Source organism: Rhyacophila brunnea, unplaced genomic scaffold (genome assembly GCF_057557595.1).
Source record: "Rhyacophila brunnea isolate RB1 unplaced genomic scaffold, BYU_Rbru_1.0 scaffold_4, whole genome shotgun sequence".
NCBI lineage: Eukaryota > Metazoa > Arthropoda > Insecta > Trichoptera > Rhyacophilidae > Rhyacophila > Rhyacophila brunnea.
The window spans coordinates 10,532,550-10,560,288 of NW_028233068.1; the positions used below are offsets into that span (position 1 = coordinate 10,532,550).

At 35.0% G+C, this 27,739-nt stretch overlaps 2 protein-coding genes across 4 annotated transcripts; both read left to right on the forward strand.

The window, feature by feature from the left end:
- Positions 1-303: 303 nt before the first annotated feature.
- On the forward strand, positions 304-20,315 carry LOC147066859 (UDP-glycosyltransferase UGT5-like). Of its 3 annotated transcripts, none has more exons than XM_085954042.1 (9): positions 304-438; positions 3,504-3,686; positions 6,185-6,263; positions 6,781-6,973; positions 9,095-9,289; positions 10,843-11,047; positions 12,169-12,388; positions 18,738-18,957; positions 19,877-20,315. In XM_085954042.1, the coding sequence occupies exons 2-9, from the start codon at positions 3,531-3,533 to the stop codon at positions 20,175-20,177; spliced, it is 1,569 nt and encodes a 522-aa protein (XP_085810168.1). In that variant the 5' UTR covers positions 304-438; positions 3,504-3,530; the 3' UTR covers positions 20,178-20,315. The 3 variants fall into 3 exon arrangements, with proteins under 3 accessions (XP_085810168.1, XP_085810170.1, XP_085810171.1); XM_085954044.1 differs by having other exon boundaries at positions 3,531-3,686; positions 19,877-20,278; XM_085954045.1 differs by lacking the exon at positions 3,504-3,686 and having other exon boundaries at positions 19,877-20,278.
- On the forward strand, positions 9,591-10,229 carry LOC147066860 (uncharacterized). Its single transcript, XM_085954065.1, has 2 exons — positions 9,591-10,059; positions 10,107-10,229. The coding sequence occupies exons 1-2, from the start codon at positions 9,600-9,602 to the stop codon at positions 10,217-10,219; spliced, it is 573 nt and encodes a 190-aa protein (XP_085810191.1). The 5' UTR covers positions 9,591-9,599; the 3' UTR covers positions 10,220-10,229.
- Positions 20,316-27,739: the final 7,424 nt, after the last annotated feature.

The window sequence follows — 27,739 nt, forward strand, 5'->3', positions numbered from 1 at the left end:
AAGGGTGCCGAATACTTTCTCACTCGCACTTATGCATCGTTTTTGTTCAGGCCTTGTTCCCAGCCTTTGTATTAAACTGTGTTGAAATAATTTTTGGACTACATTTTATCGATAAATAATAAATGGTTAACCGATGTTTAGAAGAATACCGAATAGGTAATAATTGGAATTAACGATACGCACTTTGGTATAACAATTTTATGGACTCCCTGGTTTCTACTCAATCCCATTCAATTACGTATTCCCACCTAATAACCTTACGAATATAGGTACAATAAAGACAACAACACTTCAGTGACGGTCGGTAGTTGTGTTACGTAACCGTTTGTTGTCGGTCGTGTGTGACTCTCAAACTACTCCAAGTCCACACTGATTGACTAGTGCACAAATCACGTAACTCCATGGCCAGAGTTCAATAGGTGAACATCAATTAAACTAGTAAGTAAAGTTATTAATAATAATATGTGTTATGTAGTAGGTAGGTACTATCACAAATTCAGTAGATTGACGAATAACATAAAAATAGATTTAATATTTATTTTGGTTGGTAACCTAACTTAAACTAACGCCCGAGGTAGCCGAGCGGATAACGTGTCGTCCTATAATATGGGATCGAATCCCGGGTCTGACCAGTGATGTCCCTAGACAAAATGCCGCCCCTAGGCAGTGCCAAAATGGCGTCATATTTTTTTATTAAGGACTTTTTATCATCCTTTCATGACTCAAATATCTAATAAATGTGTTGTATGGATACATTATTAACAAGATATAGATATACCACTAAATCTAATTTAAATGCCATCTCAGCTTCAATAGACAATATTGTGAGTCTACGGTTTCAGATAGGTACATTTAAAAATACACCTGACAACTTCCAAAACTCGCGAGTGACTGGCAAACATATTTGGATAAATTTTAAATTAAGTATGCACGTGTCATTGCTGTTCACCAAGAACGTGACGTCCAATGACAACGGAAGTAAACTAGACATCGCAAAGCCGACCAAAAAATAATGTCCTGTTAGTACATAATTAATATGTTTTGTTTCCAAGCAGTGAGCTGATTTTTTTAATGGAAAGATATTTCCGTTATTACTTAGTTTAGGTAGCTTTCTATGTACACCTAATGATTCTCTTCTATTTGCCGCTCTTTGGGTAACTGTCGCCCTCAAGCGACGCTCAATCTGCCTACCCCCACGGGACGTCACTGGGTCTGACTACAAAACAATAATCACATGTTGTTTTTTAATGTGTTTTTGGATTAGATTGAGCAAGTGACTTAAACGAAAATCTGATCATACAACCTCCAGCCTGTAGAGGACCATATGATTTTCTTAGGATCGGACATGATTAAATAAACTTTTGAATGACCGAGCGGGTCAGACAAAATTACATGTTGTTTTTTTTCAATATGTGTTTGGACTCAGAGTATGGGCATGAGTTCAAGTGACTAAAATCCATCTCTCGTACAAACAAAACCTCAATTCTGTGGGGTCCCGATACGATCTTCTTACAATCAAGCATGGTAAAAAAACACAGCAAACACGATAAAATAAAGGACGAATATCTTCTGACGAAAACAGCCACCGAAGCACGTGAAACAATCATTCTGATCCAGTGACGTCCCTAGATAAAATGCTGCCCCTAGGCAGCGCCAAAATGCCGCCGAAATTATTTTTATCATCCTTTCATGAGTTCAGTATCTAAGAAATGTGTTGTATGGATACATTACTAACAAAATATCAGAATAATTATTCGCAAATCTGCACGTGTCGTTTCTGGTTACCAAAGACGTCGAAGAGCAACGGAAGTAAACTAGATATCGCGAACCTGACAAAAACAGTGAGCAGAATTTTTTAATGGAAAGAGGAATTTTCGTTATTACTAAGTTTAGATAGCTATTTATATGTATTCCAAATGATTTTCCTCGATTTGCCGCCCTTAGAGTAACTGCCGCCCCCAAGCGACGCTCAATCTGCCTAGCCCCACAGCACGTCACTGTTCTGATCGTGCATCAGTGCATTGAATTAAGATTGTAGGGATATGTTTTCAAACAGCTTTGGTGCAGTGTTTTATAAAATTCTCACAAGTACATAATATTAAATCGTCTGCCTTTAGAACATGTTCGTATATTATTGTGAGCGGAAAACATAATAATATTTTTCGGGCGTGGTTATATTCTTGATTTCTCGAGATTTTTTACGATCATATGGGAAGAAAATGTTATTTTCAATTCTTCGTTTGAACTCGCAGTAGGTATGACCGAGGCGATTGAGATCGGTTGCTAAGTGATTGGTACTCAACGAAATGTTTGTATGTTTTCCAGCGTGTGTAGGTATTTTTATAAAGTATGTCTCTCACGGATTGAATATTCGATGTCTGCATATTGCGGTGACAATTTATTGATTTCTTGAAAATTCTTGAGAATTCCATAAAATCTCGAAATCATATTTAAAAAAAAAAAACTAGCATCAATTTTTCTCACAATTTATCGAGAGTTCTCCATCACAACCTCTTCGCAGAATCCACGTGAAATAAACAACGTATAAAAATAAATTTGTTTGTTCTTTGTTAGTTTATTTTGCTGCATAAAACAATTAATTAATTAAATAAGATGGCCTTGATGAGACAAGGCTACACTATTTCCGCCTGTCACAGAGTAGGAGTAGATATTTGAAAATAATGTCAATATTATTAAATGTGTATACATATTATATTATTATCTACTTACCACAAAATATTGCATTCCATATTTAAATTGTTTATGTATTAAAAACTTTATAATGTATACAGAAAACCTATTAATTTATATCTGTTTATCATAATTTATAATCATTTGTTTTAAAATATTAGATATTATGTTAATTTTAATGAGATTCTATAAATACGCCAGACCAGTTGTGTCCGACCCACAACCATCGATCAGTGCCGTAGCTAGAAATATTGGGCCCTTAGTGTTTCTAAAAAAAAAGTTCAATCTGAAATCAAAGTAACATTAGGATCTTTTCAAATTTTAGTTATAACGTACTATAGTATTTTGTAGAGTTTATTGTTTGCTGAATATATATTTTTTTAATTTGTTTGACTCTTGTGTCAGCATGGGGACTTCTACACATACAAGGGTTCTGGTAAATCCGTACCTGCAGTGAATCGACTCAAGAGAGGTGTAACTGATTTAGTTTTAGGGTCAAGCATATCCGCTACAAATTTGAAAGTAATGATACCAACCCATAAAAGAGTCGCCTACATTCTGCAAGAATCTGATACCATTCTACTAAAAATTTAAAAAAACAAGAGAGAACTATTGATTTTTTTTAAGAATGTATTATTTTCATTCGCCATAAACATAAATAGATTATGTTGTGACATATTTTATATTATTCTAATTTTGACGAGCCTTCCTCTCATCAAACATCTGCATGTTGTTGATTGATGGTTTATAAAAGTCATAAACAATATTTTTCCTGGGGTTTCCTTCCAATTCCTTCGCTTATGTGTTTTCAGCTACAACCGACAAAATTAATATTGAAGATGCTGTCGACACAGATGTTTTTGGTGCTACTGTCGGCGTTGCTTTGCGTCCAAGTTTCCGGCTATAAGATCCTCGTGCTGGCTACGCCACCAGCTAGAAGTCACTACAACTTGGGCAAAGCGGCAGCAGATATTCTTCATGAAAGGAAACATGAAGTAAGTTCTATTTTTCCTGTGATTAGGTGCTTATATTTTATTTTATGTGCTATGAGAGTAAACAATTATTTAAGAACCCTACTGCTAGTGTATCAAGTGAGCGTGGTCAATGAAATCAAATAATTTTTGTATTCAAGAATTTAAGTCCAACGCGTAAGGCACTGACTGGGTTTCATCGGGGGGTTCTGGATTCGCTTCTTGGTTAGGTCATAATACATATTATGATTTTCTCAAATCCTCTTATTGTTTCACTCTTAATACTACACTACTGTAATTAGAACTCTTGGCCAGTTGTCGTGTTAAAAAGAAGAATAAAAAAATTATACAAAAGCAATTACAACTGAAAAATTATCCAAAACCATTAGTTTCTAAGCACACAAAACACTATCAACACAGGTTTAAATGATAGAAACAAACCATAGATTTTTCTGGACAAGAAGTCACACAGGGATAGCTGGGAACGAGGAATCTGATAAAAACGCTAAACAAGCCACCTAAAAGACATTTAACCTACACACACTTCCCCCTAAGTTACGCAAAACAAAAACTAAATGAAGACACAATAGAGCTACGGAACAACAGATACACAACATCCGCCACAGGGTCAATAACGCAGAAATTTATTCCAAACATAAACTCTGCCATCACTCTTGCCAGAAACATAAAAATATCATACAAACTCACACAGATACTAACAGGCCATGGAGCAGTGCGAGCCTATCTAAAAAGATTTAAATTGAGGGACGATGACTGTTGTCCATGTGACTGCTACACATCTCAAACTCTGTGGCACGTCATCAACAACTGCCCTATACTAGAAAAGGAGCGATGGACTCTCAGAACTCTATGTAGACAGCATAACCATGAAATTGACCTCCAAAAACCTTATGAAATACTAAACCACAAAACAACACGAGAACACTACACAAAATATGTAATTCTGGCCATAAAAAAAAATTAATGATATAAATGGAGGAACATAATTAACTGCACATCAATGATACAAACCCTCCCAACCACCTTCTACGAAAAAGCAAGGGCATCGTTATTAAAAAAAAACACAAAAAACCCATAGCCAAAAACCTTCTTCTATGTTGGGACCTAAATGTATGGAAGTGAAACTAAAAATAAGTACAGTCGAACTTGGTTATTACGAAGAAGATGGGACTGACTGAATTTGCTCATTATAAGCGTTACTCGTTATATCAGAGAAAAGGTATTTTTAAATGAGCAGATTACACAAAAAGTCGAAAATAAAAAATCTGAAAACCATCGTAAAAATCCCCGAAACAAGCATGGCATACATAAATTTCAAAAGAAGTTGTTTATTGTAATGAACGCTGGTAGGTACCTACGGATTTTACAAACCTTGGACTTTTCAATCATACGCGTGGATACTTTTTTATTATTGTCGGCGAAACACCAATTAGGTAGGTACTTAGACACTTAACTAGAATCATAAACGTAATCCGACCCTGGCGGCATCCTGTCCGATCGGATTTTATTGCTTTAGGTCGAAATGTTTTTAAACGATCGACACATTGACAGTATTTTAGCTCGGTATATCTGATAAGTTGCTCAATATAGTATGGAGAAAATCATTAACCAAAATGTCAACGAATGTTTCCTCATTACATCCGAGATCTCGCTATGTCCGAGATCGTAATAACTGAGTTCGACTGTATATATACTATAAACATTCTGCATTAGAAAGTAAGATATAGACGAAGTGGCACCGATCAAGAAAAAACGATGTAATAGTTCTGATGAATGTCTAGTCAAAAATAACAACACACTAGAAGAAATCGCATCTGCATATATATGTTCAAGGTTGTATTATTGTTCCCTTATAAGGCTACTTATTTTACATTAAGCATTTAACCGACCCTTGAAATGCATCTTTTAATTTGTAATGTTTATTCAAGTTAATAAATGAATTTAAATAATTCAGTCCAATGACATTGTTACAGAAATTCTACTGTCGAACAAGAACTTCTTGTCCACGTGTTAAAACTGTGAACTAACAAGCCCTTCCTGTTTAGTTAATCGCACTTAATGAGGAATGCCGCTAGATTTATCATTTCATTTTATTTCGTGGTGTACAGACAGATCTATAAATTTACGTAATTTGATGCTTTTTATAATAAAAATATGTCTAAAACGATCAGAAAAAATATTAAAACTATTATTAGTAAACTTTTTGTTTATTCTGAAAAAGAAAACGAGTCATACCTAAAAAGAGAGCCGATACATTACCTACTTAAACATGCGTTGCCGCCATGACAGGTATGTCACTGAGAAGTCTTCTATATGTAACTACAGCGACTTCCGGTTATTGATGAAATGTTGTTGTTGGATAGTATGTTTTAATTTTTGGGAATTTTTGTTTGGGAATCGTCCACGGCATGGAAAAAATACAAAAAGATACATTCAGGAAATATTTTGATTTTATTTTAATTACAAATAAATATTGTAATAATATACTTTTTTTTTTGCAGGTCACCTTTGTGAGTTCATTTAAAAATGACAAGCCAATTTACAGGGAGATTGTTATTGAAAATATGTCGTTACTTAAAAGTAAGTTATAGATAATATTATTATATTTTGAAAAGTAGACACTGAATAAAATAGTGTCCGGAAGATTTGAAGGTAAATGTGCCGCAGATGCCATCATGAGATTTTATAACATTCTTTTTTGACCAAACCTAACCTAACCTAACCTAACATAACCTAGCGTAACCTACCCCAACCTAATATTACCTAATATAATCTCAGTTTGTGATAATGATGCATCAAAATGTATGAAAATTTCAAATTTTAAATTAATAATTATTGGATCGAATAGCCTCTGCGCCGACAGAAAAAGGTATTTATTATAATAATTGTCTATATAGAATAATTAAACTGTTTTCGTAAAAAAAATTATAAAAGCTTACGACGGCATCTGCGGCATTATTACCGATTTGAAAATAATGGACTTACGTATGATAGATTTAATTAATATCAATGCTTGGTCTGATTGACTTACTCTGATAGATAGAATGTTACAATAAAATGTATGACCCTTATCATATTTTTTCATTTTCATACACAGATGACTCTACTATGAGTTTCGACAGGATAGCTTCAATAGGAGTGCTTTCGATGTTTTCTTTTCTAAATGTTTTTGTAATGGACATGATTCGAGCATTGATGACAGATCCCGCTATGAAGAAATTGTATGATGATAAAGAGGAGAAATTCGATTTGGTGGTTTTGGAATACTTCATGAATGACCTGGCAATAGGGTAAGAAAACCACAGTGTTTTAAGGGACAAAGCCCACGAAACGCGGCGGATCGGGGCGCTCACTAAGTAGTAGGCCTGTGAAGCGTGAATACAACCGAAATGACACTCCTTCCACCCGTGCATTACCCTTCACCTATGTAATAAGGAGCGCCAGAAGCACAAAATAACTATTATTATCAGCACCTCTCATAACAAAGCAATAAAAATATTATTTTATTTCTCGGCGGCCTGTAATTCATAATCACGATGACATAATTCTACTAGCAATATATCGCACGCCCGGCAAGTAAACAATGACTTTATTGTTATTAAAAGAATGCGAAGGCGCCCGTCTATCAACAACGCATCCAGAAGCGGATAAATAAAAAAGCGCGCGCCCCTTGTGCTTGCCGTATTCAATGGGTTTTGACATATTAGAATATGTAGTATTTTCGTTAATTCGTCCCGCTGAGAAGCCAAACAACGCGTGCGCCTCCACCTATGTGCTTTGAATTATGGGGCAGGCGGGCGCAGTGCTTCGTCAAAATCACTGTACTCTGCCGTATTTGATCACGTTGTATCTTCGATGATTCGCCGCGCCACTTGTGAAATTTTGCGCGAGCGCCCCATTCGTTGTGTTAAGTAGGTTTCAGGCCTAAGGGTCTTTTACACGAGCGGGCAAAACACCACAGGTTACGGGCTACCAACCACCTCTAAATTTTAAAAACCACACATGAACGTCAAAATGCGGCTAATCTGCACACAGCAGAGAAACACCGTGACTGATAACACATGATGCAACCGGTGTAGCCAGATTTCATTGAATTTTAAAAACTAACCATTATTACCATCCGCAATTTGTATTCTTAGATGAATGTAAAAAAATAAGTATGAGTGACAAAGTTTAGTGTGCACTGATTATGTCGGATCTCCACAGCCTACTTCCACCCTCCGTTACTGAGATGAATAGATGCCATCGTTAAGTTAACCTAACTGTCGATAGTTATGCTTGACTTAGTTATACGATACGTAAGTCGACAATGCCACTTTTTATGATCGAGAGTGCTGCCATCTTAAAATTCCAATTTTCAATAACTTTATTAAATAGTTTTTAAATTACTATTAACAATGGCATAATTATGAAAACTGCACAATATAAAAAATTAAGTAATTATAAACTCAAATGGTTGAGTTATCAGTATTAAATTGAATAAATCCACACACCTTGGATAGAGTGACCCTCGATTCTGAGCATTAATTTCAATGACAAAAATGGCAACCCTTGCAGGCCAATACGTAAAGCACTGACTTCTCATCGAGGACTTCCTAGTTTAATTCCCAGTAAGGTCACAATACAAAAATGTGGTTTTCTCAAAACGTGGGGGTTTCTGTAATTGTTCCACTGCTACTACTACTAGTGTTACACTACAGTCAAAGGGACTCATGGTCTGTTGTAGTATTAAAAAGAAAAGAAGGAAAGAATACTACATCAAACTTGCTTACACAGCCCATCATGCATCATTATTCACATTTACAAGTATTATCCGTTTACAACTGATATTTGGAAATAGTTAGAATGTATTATTTTGCCTCTATGATTAGTATTCGATACATTTTTCTTGTCGCAAATGAATAAATTAAGTACTCTTTTTCTGTGTATTATTATATACTTGATTATTTTTATAGTTGTCACTTGTATTTTTCAATTCTGCCATTAAGTGACGCACGATGCTGACACTTAACCGGCCAGTACCAGGTGCCTAAAAGTAAGCGTCACGGTCACTAGAGAATTTAAGTATGACCTTGCATCTGACCTTTAAGCGCCAGTTATACGCTCATGCTTTACTACAAGCTTACCTGCGCAAACCGGTTTGTATCGGGAAGCTCGTGTGTATGGACGAGAAAACTGTAGTTCGCCCAATCGCCAAACCGCAAAGCGCTGTAAGTGTTCCATACTTCCACACAAACTGTATCGCGCAGGCAAGTCGTTATACCGCGCAGGTGAGTCGCTGCCATTTAGCCAGCGCTTTAGATCTTTCTTAGTCTACTGTTTTTGATAGCAATGTTAACTGTGTTAATTACATTTTGTAAGTTTCAGTCAGATGACACTTCCTGTAATTGAATTTATATGATTTTTTCTAGGTTCGGTGTGAGGTTCAACTGCCCAGTTATCTTAATATCACCGATGGTGCTAAGCAGTTCTTTAGCAAAACTCACAGGAAATCCAGCGGCTTTGGCTACCGTTCCGAATATCTTTTTGTCATTACCGATAAAGATGAATCTCTTGGACAGAGTCAAAAACTTTGGACTGGATATAGCCCATGAAATAATGACATGGTAAGAAAGTAAATTTTGTGGAGCTGAAAGTGCAAAAATTACATTTTTATCATTTTTGAGTTAACATGGTTTTCAAAATACTTACTTCTAAAATGACGCTAGTCCAATTATTATACTTCAGAGCTGAAAGAGTGACATGTCCAATTTAAGCTATTTTTTCTTTAAGCTAAAGCAAAAAGATTAATTGCAAAAGTGCGGAAGTCCAACATACGTAGTTTTAGTCCGAACGCAAGTGAGTATTTTAACTAGATTAGATTAACTATGTTAAAACTGCTCTCCTGCAAAATATTGAATAATATGTTGATACCAGATGAAAGTCTCCCACAGGAGACTACCTCAAAGGGCGGACCGAACCATCATATTTCCCAAAATACCACAGCCTACGTCCACTCTTCGCGGTGATCGCAACCCTCGGCCGAGCGGAACCCGTCTCCTTGAAATTCAAATTCGTCAAATTCCCGCCAAAACAGACGCGGTCTATCAAAAACGGCCGCTCGCGCCGCCACTAGTCAATCCGTCGGTAAAACAGGGAGCTTCCCGACCGACGGATAAAACAGGACGCCGCGAATCTGGCAGTTGGATCTGGATGGGCGCGAAAGCTCTCTCTTGCCTGATACGTCGACCAGCCAGCATCTCTCTTACATCAACCGCCGAACCAACAGCATCGACCGCAAAATCTCTTCTCGCCTCGGACGCGAAGCCAAGCCAGCATTCCGGACAGCCCGCCAAAAAGACCACATCTGACATCGGCAGCACGCCAAGCCGCAAGCCCCGACCCTATCTCCCATCGGACAGCGAGCATCGCCTCGGATGCGAAGCCCCAGCAGCCAAGCCCGCGACACCACGTTGCAGCCCGCCAATTACCAACCGACCGCCAACGACGACAATAACCTGTATCGTATCTGTAACGACTACCCTGCAATACGATGAAATAAACCAGCCTTGACCAAATACCCCGTGCGTTTCTGTCCCCCACCCCCGCTTTGACCTTGACGTTATCACGGCCTGCCATCTCCGCTTCAGAGCGCGTAGAAGGCCGGTGATAATGTGACTTCCAGACTTTCAGCTCTACGGTACAGTAAATATGGTTCTTCAATTAAGATTTATTAAGTGACCTAATATCAGTTTAAATAGCCATGTGTATGGCCCCCACATCCTAAAGCGGCCTCCTCTACCTATCTATAAAGGCCATCTACAGTTGCGTATTCCAAATGATATTCGATTCAATGTACTTTTTAGTGATTTTTTTTATGGAGTTGACGAATATCGACAAAAAAAATCAAATAATCAAAAATTGCATCGAACAAACACATATTTTGAAATGTTAATAAGCTCGACGTGAAATAGCGACATTTTTTAGTTATCAGTGCAATTTTTTTATGTTTGTTTATCTCAGTTGGCTGGCCGATCCATCACAATGGGCCCCCAGGTTAGAGTCCTGTCAGCCCCCTCATTGGTGGGGCATAGTCATGTGTATTTCAAATCGGCAATCTTATTAAAATTATTATTTGTCTTCAGTATCAGGTGCCTTTACATTTTTTGTCTGTTAATAGGTGGACGTTAAATCCGCATCAAAAAGCACTTTATGAGGAGTTCTTCAAGGCAGAATCACAAAAGGTTGCATTCAAAGACCTCCCTTCGAAAATATCAGCAACTCTGATTAACAGTCATCCATCAATAAGTGTTGCAAGACCTCTTCTCCCAAATGCTATTGATATTGGAGGATATCATATTGGCGAGATAAAACCATTACCTCAGGTAAATAATGTACCTAATCTTTGGTTTTGATGGCTAGATCTATTAATCAGTTAGTTTTGTGGTATTTTTCCATGCCACGTAGCATTACTTGTGGTTTTTGAATTTGTCTTATATTATATTAATGGTTCACATTAGAGATAGGAAAACTGGTCGATTTTGAAGACTAAGTATACTTACTACTAGTATAAAAAAATAAACTTGACTAAACTAAACTAAACTTGTTCCGAAATACTTACTAGTATTTGGAATACTATATAGATCGTTTGGCGTGCGTATGCGACAAAAGTTTCATACTCAAGTGAAACTAAAACCAACTCCATCTTATTAGTATTTTAAAATACGTATCTGCTCAGGGAACTCAGACTGTGTATCGCCTTCAATAGCATCGCTAAAAATACGCTGAGCGCCGCTTGTCGAAAAGTCCCATATATTATAAAATTTTAAATTTTTGACCTATTATTATTCATACATTCGAACGCAATAGACTAATTCGTTTGTGCGCATTTAATGTCAATAGTGTTGAAAGTCTACCAACTGGCGAGTGCACAGAACAGCGACTCGCGATGATATCATCACAAGTTTTTTGGAATAAGTTTATTGGGCCACAAATACTTAGTATGGGTAGTTTCATCCGAAACTTGAGTACACAAACTGGTGACAGTATTTCCAACTCACCTGTAGTTCACATGCATACGTGAACACTAGTAGCACCCATATATTTGGTATGAACTGTTAACTGGCTAGTACCACACCTACTACATACATCTGCCTGTGAACAAAACAGCACGAAGGATCAAAGACAAACACACAACATTTCTTGAACAGGTTCTCCATCTGCAGTGAAATACAAAACAATATTGGCGTAACAATAGTTTTACAACATAAATTTGATTATTTTTACACATTTTATATACAGGGGGTGCAAACGAAAAGCTTTGTAACGGCAGCACGCGTACCAATGGCTCCTAGCGCTGTTTTGTTGCACATTTTTCTTTCACATGATTATGTGAGCACGAGAATTTCATCATTTACGTAATTGTGTTATAATAAGAATTTTATTTTTATTATATTTTTTAATATATTTTTATTATATTACTCGTATCATTAATTGTCTGTTGCAGGATTTGCAAAAGGTTTTAGACAACGCAAAGAATGGACTGATTTACTTCAGTATGGGAAGCAATTTGAAAAGTTCTCTGATGCCTAAAGAGACTCAGCAAGGAATTCTTAAGGCTTTTTCAAAACTTAAGCAAACCGTATTGTGGAAATTCGAAGAGGATTTGCCAGGAAAACCAGACAATGTTATCATCAGGAAATGGATGCCACAAGATGCAATATTGGGTATATAACATGCATAATTAATTTTTACAGATCTATTTTTCCCCAATTCTATATAAGGCTGGGCGCGCTGAGATTCGTGATATATTGTAGAGCGTAAATAACATTATTCTGAGACATTTGCATCCAAAAATTGTGATAACAGGAATATCTTTTTCATAAATTTAAAAGAACACTGAGTTGTCATATTTTTATCTTCACACAACAATTTGTCCTATTCCAGTAAAATAAAAATAATACATAATTATAAATAACATTGGTCAAGACAGGTTCAATTAAAGTTTGATATTTTAACATTTTTCTGCGGTAGGTATCCTTTAAACTTAAATTAACGTCTGCAATTGGCTGTGATGTTACAAAAAAATATGTAACTTAAAAGATCTCCATCACTGAACGATTTTCCATTTTTACCGATTATGTTTGAGGCAAAATAATAAGCAGCTGTTTATATTTGAATGATTGCCTATAAATTTCATTAGGTTTGTTAGTTAAATATTTTTATTTTTAATTGCCCAATTGGTCTCAAGCGATCAAAGTCAGAGTGTCGCGGCGCGGTTTCCCCCCGCGCCTGATGAGGTCAGTGCGATAATATTATATGACGCATAAAGCCTAAGGACTGACCTATGCTATTATATATTTATATTAAACGTAGTAATTATTCTTGAAGAGTATTTGCCTGCTATTTTTTATACAATGCGATCTGTCATTTATGCATGAATTTCGTCGTTTTCGTTTGCGCATCGATTGGTAGATACTATTGGTAAAAACAATATTAAAATATGCATGGCTATGTCGTCATTATTTTTTAATATTACATTATATAAGTAGGAACATTGTTGTATTTTTTACTTTTAATTATTGTGGGTATTTTTTCTCTTAAAATAAAATAAAAAATTGCGTGTCATGCAAAATCATCTCGCGTGCCATAGATTCGCCATCACTGCTACATGGCTATTTTAAAAATCAAGTTATTTTATTAACACGAGATTTGGGGAAAATTCTGCATTCTGTGGAACTCATTATACCACCAAAAATGTTTTAAATTATGTAAGAAAATAATGTGTAGTTTTCAAGTCAATATTTATATATTTAGAAACATTGAATTTACATTTCCAACAGCGTAATTTCAAAAAGTAAGCATGAAATATTACATATCAGAAATATCACGTACATTTAGGCAATGCTACTAGGGTTTTATTCAATTTTTTGATTGTCTATTTATTTAGTTATTTAAGGTGGAATGTAGTACTATTAAAGATATCTAGTGACGGAATTAAACACACAGTTAACTACAATAATTTACAGAAAATATATGATTAAAAGTGTTTTAATTGATCAATACATATTATCTAAAAACAATATGACAACTGAAGTTATAAATAAAAAGGATTTCAAAGTACACACATTTTTACTTTCTGTTAAAATTGATGTTAAATAAAATAAAATAAATACATTAAATCATTGAATTATTCAAAATTCACATTATTTCAATATAAAGATAATAAAAAAATAATTTAAAAGTGATTTACAAAAGATAAATTAAAACATTAGTGTTATATTAGATTTGAATTTAACATACTGAGTACACATGGATGTAAATGGTAAAAGCAAGAGTCAAGAAAACATTATTTAAAAACTGGCTGTGAATCACATACTTTGTGCACAGCTGCACTTACTCTAATATATTCTGTTGCTGAATATTGTGCCGCCGTCTGATCCTCAACAATATCGACACACGACTTAATTCAGCCTTGCATATAATAAGTTGCACCATATCCTCTACACCATTTCCATGGTTGCCAGTGCTGTTGAAGACACTTCCATCAAAGATAAAGCAAAACATGGCTACATTAAGGGAATATAAGAAAATTTTAAACAACGCAAAACTCTTGTTCTATGCTTACATTGTCTCCAGCAACGATGCGTCCTCGCCCGAGGAATCCTTTCTGGATTGAAAGAGAGGAACCCTAGGATAGGAGGATACTTGGCAACGTGGTTGGTCAGCATCGAGCATAAAGACCTCCATTTTAATTGTGGAAATACTGGATGGCTTCCACGCAAATATACCGTGTCTGAACCTAATACAGTGTAGGCATTCCGGATGTACTTATGATGCATAAGTGGGGCTTAAAAGAGTCCCCGCTTTACGAGTGTTATGAGACATCATTGAGTCATGCAGCATATATGCCTTGCCCAGAGGAGTGTAAGCCGCACACCAGATCAAACCGGAGGCTGTTATTATATGACAAGTTATATGATTTTATTTTTGTTTTTACTGTCGCCATATTATTATTATGATTCCAATTATTTACAATTATAACTTCAACACTAATTTTATAAAACCGTATTCATCATGTCAAACATGTTTATTATTCCTTTTAACTGTTATTTGATCACTGATTGATGATGCTGTTGATTGATGAAAACTCATCTTAAAGGTAAATTTATGATAATTTGTATTTAATTGCATATTCTCATTATTACATGTCCATAGTAGCACTACACTCCCCTTAAATTAATTCTTTCCATTTTTGGTTTTCTTTTTTTTCTGTTTTACTTTTTGATTTTCAGGATTTGCCTTTCTCTTCAACTTAACAGTTAAATTTTTTTTCTCCACCTTTTCTATTGTGGATTTATTTCCTTTTGAAGGACTGGACAGTGACACATCTCCCTTTTTTATTGCATTTTCAATTTCTTTTTCTATGATACAGATAGAACATTGACTTTGATTAACTCTTTCTACAACCATATTTTATTATTCAAAATGTGTTTTATTTTCAGTTTAAATTATTGTAAATTTAATAAGTACTATATACTTATAGGTACTACGAAAATTTACAAATTGATAAATAATTTTCTTTCATACAAATGATTTTTTGTGCAAGTTTAAAAAACAAATGACATTTCAAATGGAACCAAATAAAAAAATTCAAATATTATTTTGTAACCTAATTTACAACACTTATAGATAGATCAACACATAATGGTAGTAAAGGAAGATATTATTATATTGTTAAGCCCCAAATATACTATGGGAGTGTCAACTCAAATATATTAGTATTTTCAATTATCTAATACCATTACTATCGTACGAAATTTTGGAAAACGCACTAATTTCTCATTTAAACGACACTTTATGGGTATTTTAACATCTTCACTTCGATCTGTGCGCTACCGAAATGTCTACTATTGAATTGATCACATTTGAGTAATATCCGACGATTTTACAGAAACGCGACGTTTAAAATCCATATTTTCTTACATACCGTATACGATTCGCCATATTACACTTCACGTACAACAGAATGACGTTTTCGTCGCTTAAGACCTTCTAATCCAGTGTTTCCCAACGTGGGGCGTACGCCCCACCGGAGGGCAATTTGAATGTTTTGGGGGGCAATGTGCAAATTGTTAATATTTGTTACATTTTTTTTTTGTGGAAAAACGCATTTTCGAAATATTTTTTTTGATATTGCAAACCTGACTTTCCGATAATAAGACGGCAGCACTGTTATATTTGTACTTTTTCTTATTATTTTGGCTGAAAAAGTGTAGCAATATGAAATTTGAAAAAAGATCAACAATACATTCATTATTCTCTTGTTAGGTAACTATAAAATTTTGATAGGGGGGCATGGAGATTTTTAAAGCGTAGAAGTAGGGTATGGCACAAATAAGGTTGGGAAACACTGTTCTAATCCATTATTGACAGATAGAACAGATTATTTTTATTCAAAAATCACTATGTACGCATTGGCAAACATCATTTTTTTTCGGTGAGAAAACTATTATCTTGGTACAATTCACTACGTACATATCGTCTGACAGCGCTGTCACTGTTTTAATTCCATAGATAACGTAATTGTATTCCAAATTAGATTTTTTTTAAATACTTCTTTACGGCTGTTCAAACACTATTTTTTTTAATGAATAAATTACCTAAAGATATTTGAGGCTACCAATTTCCATAAATTATATATTATAGTCATACAGTGCGACAGTGCGAAATCTTTACGGTGATAGGTGGCAGCTTGGAGAACTACATCCCCTCCTCTCGTTTTCCAGTACTTACAATACTTCGAAATCGAAAACCATAGACAAGATACAACACGAGTGCCGCCGCCAGATCTCACGTTAAAGATTTTGCAGTCTAATATGCCAAATTTGAATCTATTGAAGATAAGTTGCCATTGCAAATAATAAAAGAAATTTAAATCTTTATTTTATTAAACAGTCTAAGACATCAGTGAAAGACATCATATTATAACAACGGTTGATATTATAATATCTACATATTTATATCAATCCACTACGGGATGAAGGCCTCCGCAATCTGATTCTACTCCTATCGGTTATGCGAAATTGTGATATTATACCTATTTTTATCATCCTTATCATCATCGACCTGGACCAATGCACTGCTGGATAAAGGCCTCTCTAAGTTGTTTGTATTTCTGTCGTTCATATGAATTGCTATATTTATCAAAATCGGTGATATTATATACTTATATATCTATTTATAATGTCATTATCATCATGAGCTTGAATCAATCCACTGCTGGATGAAGGCCTCTCTAAGCTGTTTGTATTTCTGTCGGTCATATGAATTGTTATATTTATCAAAATTGCTGATATTATATTTACCCATTCATATTGTCATTATCATCATCAATCAGGATCAATCCACTGCTGGATGAAGGTTATTCCAACCTAATTCTACTGTTCTTGGTCATATAAATTACTATATTTTTCAAAATTTGTGATTTTATATAGGTACCTTACCCATTTATATTGTCATTATCGTCATCAACCTGTATCAATCCACTGCTGGATGAAGGCCTCTTTAAGCTGATTCCACATCTTTCGGTCTTATAAATTCCTCTTCTTATAATAATTGGTCTATTCCTCTCAGATGTATTGCTTCATTATTTATCAACCTTTGTTTCAATATGAATGTCCCGCACCGGGAAACTATATTGTTTAAGGTTAAATTTTTATTCAAAATTTGATTTTTTAAATATTATTCTATGGCTGCAAGCATTTATTTTTTATAGACAATGAAATAAAATAATGTTTCAATTAATTTTTTACACTGCTTACCTTCTTCTATTATCTAAATGGGTCCCGTGGGAGATTAATATTCACGTTATATTGGATCGCTATTTATCATAATCACATAATAATATATTGCTGTGCAACACTCCATGCATGGATCAAAAAAGTGTGTACATTTGCCGTACTATTATGATTACGATTACGACAATACGTACTGCCAACAGTAAATACATGCATGTGTGAATGGGCTATAAAACATAATAAATTGTCAAAATACCAGCACGTTTCTTCACTTTCTGATACATAATTATTATTTCTTTGGGGTTGTGATATAAGGAACACGGTGCATATATTATAGACCTTATTATGCCACCAGAAAAACTATAAAAATAATGAACACAGTATGTAGTTTTGAAATAATTTAATTACAAACACAATATATTAATTTAATTACAATAATATCACAGTTCTCAGAAAGAATTTTTAAACTTTTGTTGGAAAACATTACATACAATATTATCTATATACACAAAAATTATTTATTTAGGGAATTTAGGCAATGACTAGTAGTAAAATTTCATTTATTAACGTATCGACTCAATTGTGCAGGTGTCAAATAAATCCATATTCCCTTAGGTTTCTTTTTGCTTTTGTGATTATTTTTTGTTGGATTTGATTTATATTTTTGGATCGGCTTCTTCTTCTCGGGACCTGTCTTTTTCTTCTTAGTAGTTGGATTTTTCTTTACCACCTCTATTAATTCAGCCGGCACCTCTTGCGAAGGGTTGGTCAATTTTGTACTTTCCTCCGCCATTTGAGTGTTCTCCATGGCCAGTTTTTTGTACATTTGAATTTGACTGCAAAAGTTACACTTACTTTTCGGAACATGTTTTATATTCGACATATTTAATTACCAATGGAAAATTTGTTTTATCTCTAGTAATAAAAAAAGGTTCAACTTATAGAGAATCTGTAAAAAAGGTGTGTATGATGGAAAAGAATTTAATTTGTGAATTGTTTTGTCCAGGTTTTAAAAACAAATGACATTCAATATAGAACTAATTTAAAAATTCAAATAATACCAACCCACATACACCAAAATAATTTGTTTGCATGTGACGAGCATTTAAGTTATATTACAACTATCATATTACTACAATAATGAAATCATATTACAAAATATCATTAGGTAGATATTTTTAGACTCCAATTATTTTAGTGGGTTATGATGAAGTTGTCGTGACAATAATATCGTTAATCCTACTTTACTGATAGAATAACTCAATTATCTTTCCAGCCCACCCCAACGTGAGAGTATTCATATCACACGGAGGTCTCCTCAGCTGTATAGAAGCAGCGCACCATGGCGTTGCGATGATAGCCATCCCCATATTCGGCGATCAGAAAGCCAATGCGAGAGCAATCGAGGAGAGGGGGCAAGGACTTACTTTAGACTATTCTAACTTGACAGAGACTTCTCTGGGTTGGACGCTTAATGAGATGCTCGGTAACCCAATGTATGTATGAATAATATAGTATTTCTCTCTTTCTAAGCCATAAACTGAAATAATATGAATAATGTTATTATCTTCTTTTTATATAAAGTAAATTATTTGACACTGCCACAAAACACTATTTTGTAGGCCACTCGTAGTCACCAATTTAATCTATATACCTATATGTGTATATTTTGGTTTAGTTATAATTCTCAACACAAGCAATACAATGCATGTAACGAACAAATTAAACTAAGCATAATAGCGCCTGTACGCATGCATGGATTTACTTGCGATATAGTGAGTATTTTAAACTATAGCGATAATAACTTTTTATACATAAAAGTGCTGACTATCTTGCCAATCTCATTATTCAAGAGTAAGCCACGATGTCGTCATTCTATGGTACTATTGGACATGTTGTGAATATCGGTTAACGTGAATAGTCGAACCTGCCGGTAAAAAAACGAACTATACCAGGCAGAGACTCATTTTGATTTAATTTACACACTCGGTGCCAGTAAATCCATGCACATGTACAGGCGCTATTAAAACGATTGAATTGATAACTGAATCGTTCCGTATAATAACTATAGGTATTAATGTTGGCGATTGCTCGTGATAATCGAATCTCTATGATGTTCGAGTAATTAATATGTGAGTGTAACTAAACTGTAACGGTCGCCAAGAGGCTAAAGAGTCGGGTTATAATGTCGTGTGTCCCAGGTTCGAATCCTGGGTCTGGCAAATACACATATTATTTTTCAATTTGTGTTTGGAGTCAGAGTATGGACCTAATAGGTTGAGCAAGTGGCTAACATCCATTTCTCGTAAAAACAAAAGCTGATAATACAACATCCACTCCATGGAGGCCCATTTGATGCTCTAAGAATTGAAGATGGTTAAGTAGTATTATAAATATTTTTTTTCTTTTAACAAGGTATGAGCAAAACGCAAAGAGGCTAAACAGGCTGTTCCACGATAGACCGATGAGACCGCGGGACGTGGTTGCGTTCTACGCCGAGCACGTCATCAGATCAGGTGGCGCACCGCATCTTGCTCCGCCAAGATTATCAAGGTGCTCGGAACTGCTACTGGATGTCATCGGCCTCATAGCAATTCCTCCATTTTTAGTCCTCGTATTCGTGATCATGGCCTGCAGAAGATGCTTCAAGGTGAAGGATAGTAACACGAAAAATAAAGATGGCAAGAAAGAAGGCGGAAAACAAAAGAAGAATTAGTTTGTGAGAGAACTGTAAGAATATAAATTTTATTGTTTAAATGTGTACAAAATATTTTACTATTATTACTGTATTACAAAAATAAAGGTGTGTGCCATACTAACGGTCGTTTTTAATAAATTGACATAAACTTCACTGAAAAATTAAATATAATAATTTACTAAAGACATACCTTTGAGTTAAAACTGGATGTTGCAGTATTAAATACAGGAGAATAAAGTGGATGAGTTGTGGCTTCCCATTTAAACGTCTTCAGTTTTTGGAGGGGCTTTGATGTGGTATGTTATCGTGATAAAAAATTACACCTCTAATGTTGGCCATGGTATCAAGTGCAATTGCTGAATTGGTCTTTAGCATTAATGAATATATTCAAGACAAAATTAATGTTTGTGGAGGGTTATAGAATGAAAGACTTACCACACGTCCCGGTTTCACCAGGATTGCCCGGGTTTCACACATTGATCCCGGAGTCCCGTCCGGTTTGGGATTTTGTCCCGGCTGTTGTTCCGCGTCTGGATGATTGATAGCGAGGTTAACACTGCTTACTGCGTTGCTGTCAAAAATGCTTCTCTCGCGCTAAAACAAACGACCGCTTACGAGCGGTACAAATGCGGCGTTGCCGTTCGTATTTTTTTGTAACGGCATTCAGACAATGTTGCCGGTCAGATATTTAACATTATTTAATTATTTTCGCAATCAACCCTTACTATTTGTTGGATTTGATACCGACTCGGGCCTCTCCAGATACACAGAGACATCCCCAAATGGGGACCATTCGGGGGTGTAACACTAGGTACTTACATGCTTACAAATTTCAAATTACAATTTTATTACTCTATAACACGATTTCGAGACTTACCAACTTTTGGCAGTAACCTCACGAATCTAGCTGTCACTGTTTGAAAGTTTTAACTTAATTACATTATTTCACTTGAAAAAGATATCCAGATGGCAGATAAAATTCTTCGTAATAAGTTCTAAACATTGTTATAACATAACATAAGAAACCTAAACTGTTGAACCAGTGTAAGGGTACCTATGGTTAGGGCCACCGCCCAAGACGACAGTCGGTCGGTGTGACTCTAGGCGACAGTAAGCATAATATTCACCACACGCAGTCCGTGTACCTAGTTTGTCTACTGTCTGGGTATGGAGAGAGATGAAGTGGGGTAAAGCGAGAGTACCAGTTGACTTGAAAAGTTGTTTATTAACTCTAATATAATGTCGTTCCACCAAAAAATAATTATATGTGTTGAATAGGCGTGGTAAGGTACCTATGTACGCAGGTAAAACTGAATAGACTGAAACCGTATGGGGTTTAGAACCGTGTGCCATACTATACTTATGATTTCTGTTCATGAAAGTATATTTTCACTAAGTTTGTAAGTGTAAGAGCGTAATGCAGAGTTGTCGACGTTAAGCAGCCATTCTAACAAGAAAAACGCGTAGCATGTTCTTTCTCTCTTCCATTTAGGCATTCTAATAAGAATAATAATATATGTTTTTATCACTAAACTTAGGTCGTCGAAATCGGCATGTTAAAGTTAGGTGCGTATCTCAAATACTGTGCCTAAGTATAATTCTGCATCACACTCTAAATTGTATGGTATAAACGGATACGATCAGATGCCTATAATAATTCGTCACTGTTCTGGCAGAAGACACTAATTCGAAAAAATGACATATTGAGTTACTTATACCAAAATGTTCCTTATTTCAAACTTTACCGTCTGGAAACATTCTTAATAAAAAATAAACAGTCTTTATTTTAAAGTCATCCTTTTTACGATAACTTAATAAACTCACATGATAGACCATTTCAAACATTTTAACAACTTCGAAGTCAAATTACTCAAAACTAGTATTCTCCAGTTAGTGTGTTCTGCCAGAACAGAGACAATATACTTTGAGAAAATATATTTCCATGAACAGAAATCATAAGTTTAGTATGGCACACGGTTCTAAAACGCATTCGGTTTCAGTCAATGTTTTTCAGTCGACCAACCGGCCGTCGTCATAGGTGAAGGCTCTTATGGTATGGTAGAGCATGTGTATCAGTTAGAGGTAAAGAATTATTTTTTAATTGAAGATATTGTTTTTATTCAAACGCCTTAAAAATAATTACAAGGTTAAATAATGATACTACATATACATATATATATATATATATATATTATGTAACTGCCTATATATAATATATATATATATATATATATATTATATATAGGCAGTTACATAATTAATTCTATTCGCTTGTTTGGTGGGAGTAACGTTTTTATAAAAAAAATACAATTTTATAAATTTTACTGTTAACTTTTATTTTAAATAATAAATACGCACCTCAAAACATTAAAAAGTGTTTATAAAATAAAATTATATGAATTGTGTGCTTTTTGGAAGTCAGACTTTTGTTAATTCCTACCTACTTAGTGCTTACATGTATGTATCGTATTTTATGAATATTTTTTTAGTTTAAACGTTGTTTTATAAGTTCTTTAAGATAAAAAGTAGATATTTTTTTTAATTTAAATATGTCGGTACTTTCTAAAAGCGCAGCACTCGTTACTTCAGCCAGATACATAATAATAATATTATGGTTCACAAAAAAAATGTTAAATAATTATTTACTAATTAATAGAGTCATTTTCAATAGGGGGCCTGCAAACCTGTCATCATTATATTCGAGCAAATTAGACAACACACATAGTTCCTATGTACGTCGATTCGTTAAATAAATAAATCTAACTAGTAGCAAATTTAATACATAGGTACAAATCAAAAAAATATTTCGATTTTTTTATTTAAGTAAGCACTAAAAGAGGAATCTTGAAAGTTGAAGTCTTTTATTTACTAAAAGCTGAGTCGAAAATGTCCCTTTGAGGCGGACGAAACTGGTCCAGTGGGTCTATTCTATACTTATCGACCGCCAATGTGATAAAGTGATAAATATTATCAAACTTACGGTAGGTTTGTATCAAAGTATCAGCACTTATTGTAACAATTACAATAAGTTGGTTGTAAATGTTGCAATAAGTCCTATATTTTAATAGCACCACTCTTGGCTGTGATAAAATTTAGAGTGAGATAGACAGTTTTGACTATTTAGTTAGACGGCTAACTTATTGTAACAATTATAATACCTCAATACAAATATGTAATAAATACTATCACTTTATCACTTTAGAGGTCGATAGTCGCCTTGTGTATAAAATAGACCCGCATATACATTTATTAAAAGTGGAAAAAGTACTAAGTATACAATTTTTGTGTATTATTAAATTGAATTAATCCACCATGAATTGACAGTTAGCACAATAAAAGACAAGAAAAAAATGGGTCTTATTAATTTTATTTCTACTGTAAAGGGACTCGAAATTAGACAACGCCTAGGACGTCCGCTTCAAACCGTGAGATTGAGTACCTACGGACAATGTTTTTCGGCACACATCTCAATCACCCAAGACACACCGGTTGGGAAGCTCTGCACTTCACAATGTCAATATCACAATCTCCATTAAATGTCCACACCAGTGTTGCAAACAGTACTATAATTATAGTATTTGTACTATAATTTTGGTCCGCGTACTATGTACGATATAAAACAGGTATAAGTACGCCCAAAATACTATAATTCAAAATTATTATCGGAAAAAATATGTAAAAAGTACTAAAATTTCAATATTTCCGTTCGATAAATTGGTGCAAAGTACTATAATTTCGCAATATAAGAAGATTTGGAGAACTTGGAAAAAAAACTCGAAAAACGTAAATAAATCCCTTGACTTTGGTTTAAAATGAAAGTTCTTGAATTCTTCGGTAAGCATTTTTGTTGGCAAGAGGTTGGCAGATGATATTGTTATACTCTCACAAGACCCGAAAGACCTCCAAGGTAGAATGCAAGAACTCGCGGATGTCAGTCAAACGGTCGGTCTAAAGATAAATGTCTCAAAGACAAAAGTGATGAGGAATTGTTTTTCGGACCCTGCAATTATCTGTATTTCTGGCACCCAACTCGAGCAAGTCAGCAGCTACGTCTATCTCGGACAGCAGGTGTCCATAGATGGAAGCATGCACGATGAAATTGCTCGAAGAACAAAGCTGGGATGGAGTGCTTTCGGACGTCTGAATAGTATCTTCAAGAGTGACCTACCATTATGTCTTAAGCGTAGGGTGTTCAACCAATGTGTGCTACCCGTGGTCACGTATGGCTGCGAGACGTGGAACCTCAACACGAGAGATGTCCAAAGGCTAAGAGTCACACAGCGAGGCATGGAGAGGTGCATGTTGGGCATCACGCGAAAAGACCGTAAGAGAAACGAATGGGTTAGGAAGCAGACAAGAGTACGCGATGTAATAGACGTTGCCAAACAGCTGAAACGGAGATGGGCGGGGCACATTGCTCGCTGAAAGGACGGCCGCTGGACAAATGCCGTCATCCAATGGTACCCAAGGGGTACGAAACGGCCACAGGGTCGCCCTAAAAGCCGCTGGATTGACAAACTGGTAAAGTTCGGCGGAAATACGTGGCAGCGAACGACACAGGACCGAGAGAGTTGGAAAAAGCTTGGGGAGGCCTTCATCCAGCAGTGGATTGACCCCGGCTGATGATGATACCATCCATGCAGTTCTATTGGAATCACTTGCAAAGTCGTTCGAGATCCTTTTTCTTAGCAATCGATATAGGAAGTAGACTTTTGTATGCTGGTTTTAAATTATTTCCAGATTCAAGACTTCTTGCGGCTCCACTTTTTGTTATGTTCGTAAATATTTTTTTATATTCACCATTATGATTGTATCGATATTGGATTATATGAGGAAGCTCCTTTTCAAATTTTAAACATTTTATTTTTAGCCAATAAACTGTGTTTCTATCCTCATCTATTTTTCTATTACTAATTGTACCCTTGGATAATGCGGCAAAATCGACGACAGAATGTCCATATGTGTATGACCTGATTCTAGGAATTTTTGCTTGATCGTAGATATTCCTGTGGTAGTTACGATATATATGTAGGAGAAGTGCTGCAATATTCTGATTTCTGTTCTGTCCGCCGCATGTATCATAGAATAATCTCAAGAAATGAATTTCAGAAGGCAGCTGCTTAGTCCAGTAAAATAAAGCACTTCCAACTTCATTACTTCCTCTTTTTCCATTCAATTTAGTCCAAGAGATACAATAGGCATCGTTTGGTGAAACAGCTTCATAGACGATTAAGGTATAAACATTAATTTTCCTTGAATAATACATTTGGGAAATTGAATTAGAAGGAATTTGCAAAACACTTTCCATGTCAAATGTAGCAGACATGAAATTCCGATCTGTCTCGCATCGCTTTTTATCAATTTCTTTTGCTTCATTACATTCCACCTATCTCTGCTTATGACATTGATATTCAACCTCTAAAAAAGCACTTACTGTGCCAATTGCATTTTGATACCTTTGACAAAGAGTGCAGAGATCTTTTTTTGGTTTATAAAACGAGATGTTGTAATTTTCACCAAAGATGCGTTTACACGTTATGATTGAAACAAAAAACTTTCTCGTCCTTATATTCAGCAACATTTATAACTCGTACAATTTACCAATAAAGAGTGACGCATCCAAATATTTTTTCGATGTTGTTTTCTGGCAATAATGTGATTCAGTCATAGGAAACTTTTAAATGTGATTTTTAACCCTAGTGACCGTTTCTTCGGGGGTTTAGTTTATGGGGGTGTGTTTTCCTCGTTGGTCAGGTTTGCCATTTAGACCTAAGGATTTTTTTTTCCTTGAACACATTTATTATAGGTCCATCACTAATGTGCAAAGTGCTTATAAAGAATTTTTAACACACACGATGAGCAGTTCCACTTTTTTTCAAGTAATATGATCTGGATAATTTATGATTCGGTCTAATATTCGCAATTTTTTTTCGTTAAGGTAATTCTTTTGTCTTGAATAATCTAAACTCCAAAGTGATTGACAAATCTCATTTCCAGAAAATATATTTGTGCATCGAAATCTACATGTATCACAATTAACTTCTTTACGCAGTTTGCCTGGCATTTCATGATCACTTCCTTTCTTGTTTTTGTATGGTAATCCATTTTTACGGAGAGATTTATTAACGTTGACTGCCCAATTACTGACGATTACAGCGAACTGACATCTACGTAAGATTGACATTCGACACATTGCTGTCAGGCACAAATCAGTAAGTGCACACCTACCAACTTCTTCCAGTCTATTTTTTGATAGTAAAGAATATTATGAGTGGCTTACTTTACCAACAATTGCTTGTCTGTATTTTGCATTTAAGTTTTTTTTTTTTTTTTCCGACCATGTCCGATCCTGATAGGATCATATGGGCCTCCACAGAGTGGAGGTTTGTATTGACAGATTTAGTTTTTTACGAGAAATGGATGTCAGCCACTTGCTCAACCTATTAGGTCCATACCCTGACACACACAAATTGAAAAACAATATGTGTAGGTACTTGCCAGACCCAGGATTCGAACCTGGGACCCACGGCTTTATAGTCCAACGCTTATGCCGCGCGGCCACCGTGGGCGTACTTACCGATAGTACTTACCGATAAAATAAATTGCTATTTCTTGAAAAATTGGAATACAAATTGCACCTACTGAGTTATTCCAGACGAAGACTTGATACCCAAAAATCTCGCTGTGCACTTAACTCATTTTTCTCAATTTTGTCACCTACCAACTTCTGCAAGTACGGTGACGATATTATGTATTATCTCAATTCATGTTTTAATTAAAATTACCTACAAAAAATCACACATCATTTTAATAAAAAGTTCGTAGGTAGTTGCTGTAAGTTGTTTATATATACATAATTTATTATAATAGTACGAAGTAATTTACCATTGTCACTCCTAAATTAAACATATTGGAGGTTATATCCCAACCCATTTGGTCCTTGTACTGCACATTGGAAAAACAACATATATTTTTGCCAGTGGCAAGATTAGGGACCTAAGTCATGGTGTGTGCCTATAACATGGCCTCCACAAGGGAGTTTCAGGACTGTCTGGTCATTTTAGATAATATAGATGTTTTCCTAAAACCGAAAATACTGGTAAGTATATTGAATTTAGAGATTGCAATACCGGTATTTAAAAACCGGTATCCCAGTATTTTTCGATACAGAAATACCGGTTTTAAAAATCAGACAATACCGATATATTCGGTATTGACAGTGGAAACAAAATGTATTAATTAACATACTAGACTTATAAGGAGTGTAATTTTTTGTCGGATTACGCGATGACTGGTTTACTTCCGTGGCAATTCATCGTCCTTGGTGACCAGAAATGATACGTGCTATAAAATAGCAATATTTTAAAGAATTTTTTACATAAATTTATTGGTAGATACTTCTTCTTTCCAATTATTTTGCGAATACCGGTATTAAAACCGGTATTCAATAGGAAATACCGATATTGATATTTTCATTCGGTATTGCAATCCCTAATTGATTTTTTTTTAAATCGGTATTTCGGTATCGATGTATACCGAAATCTCGGTATTGTAATCTCTAGGAAACGCTGCTGTAGAGC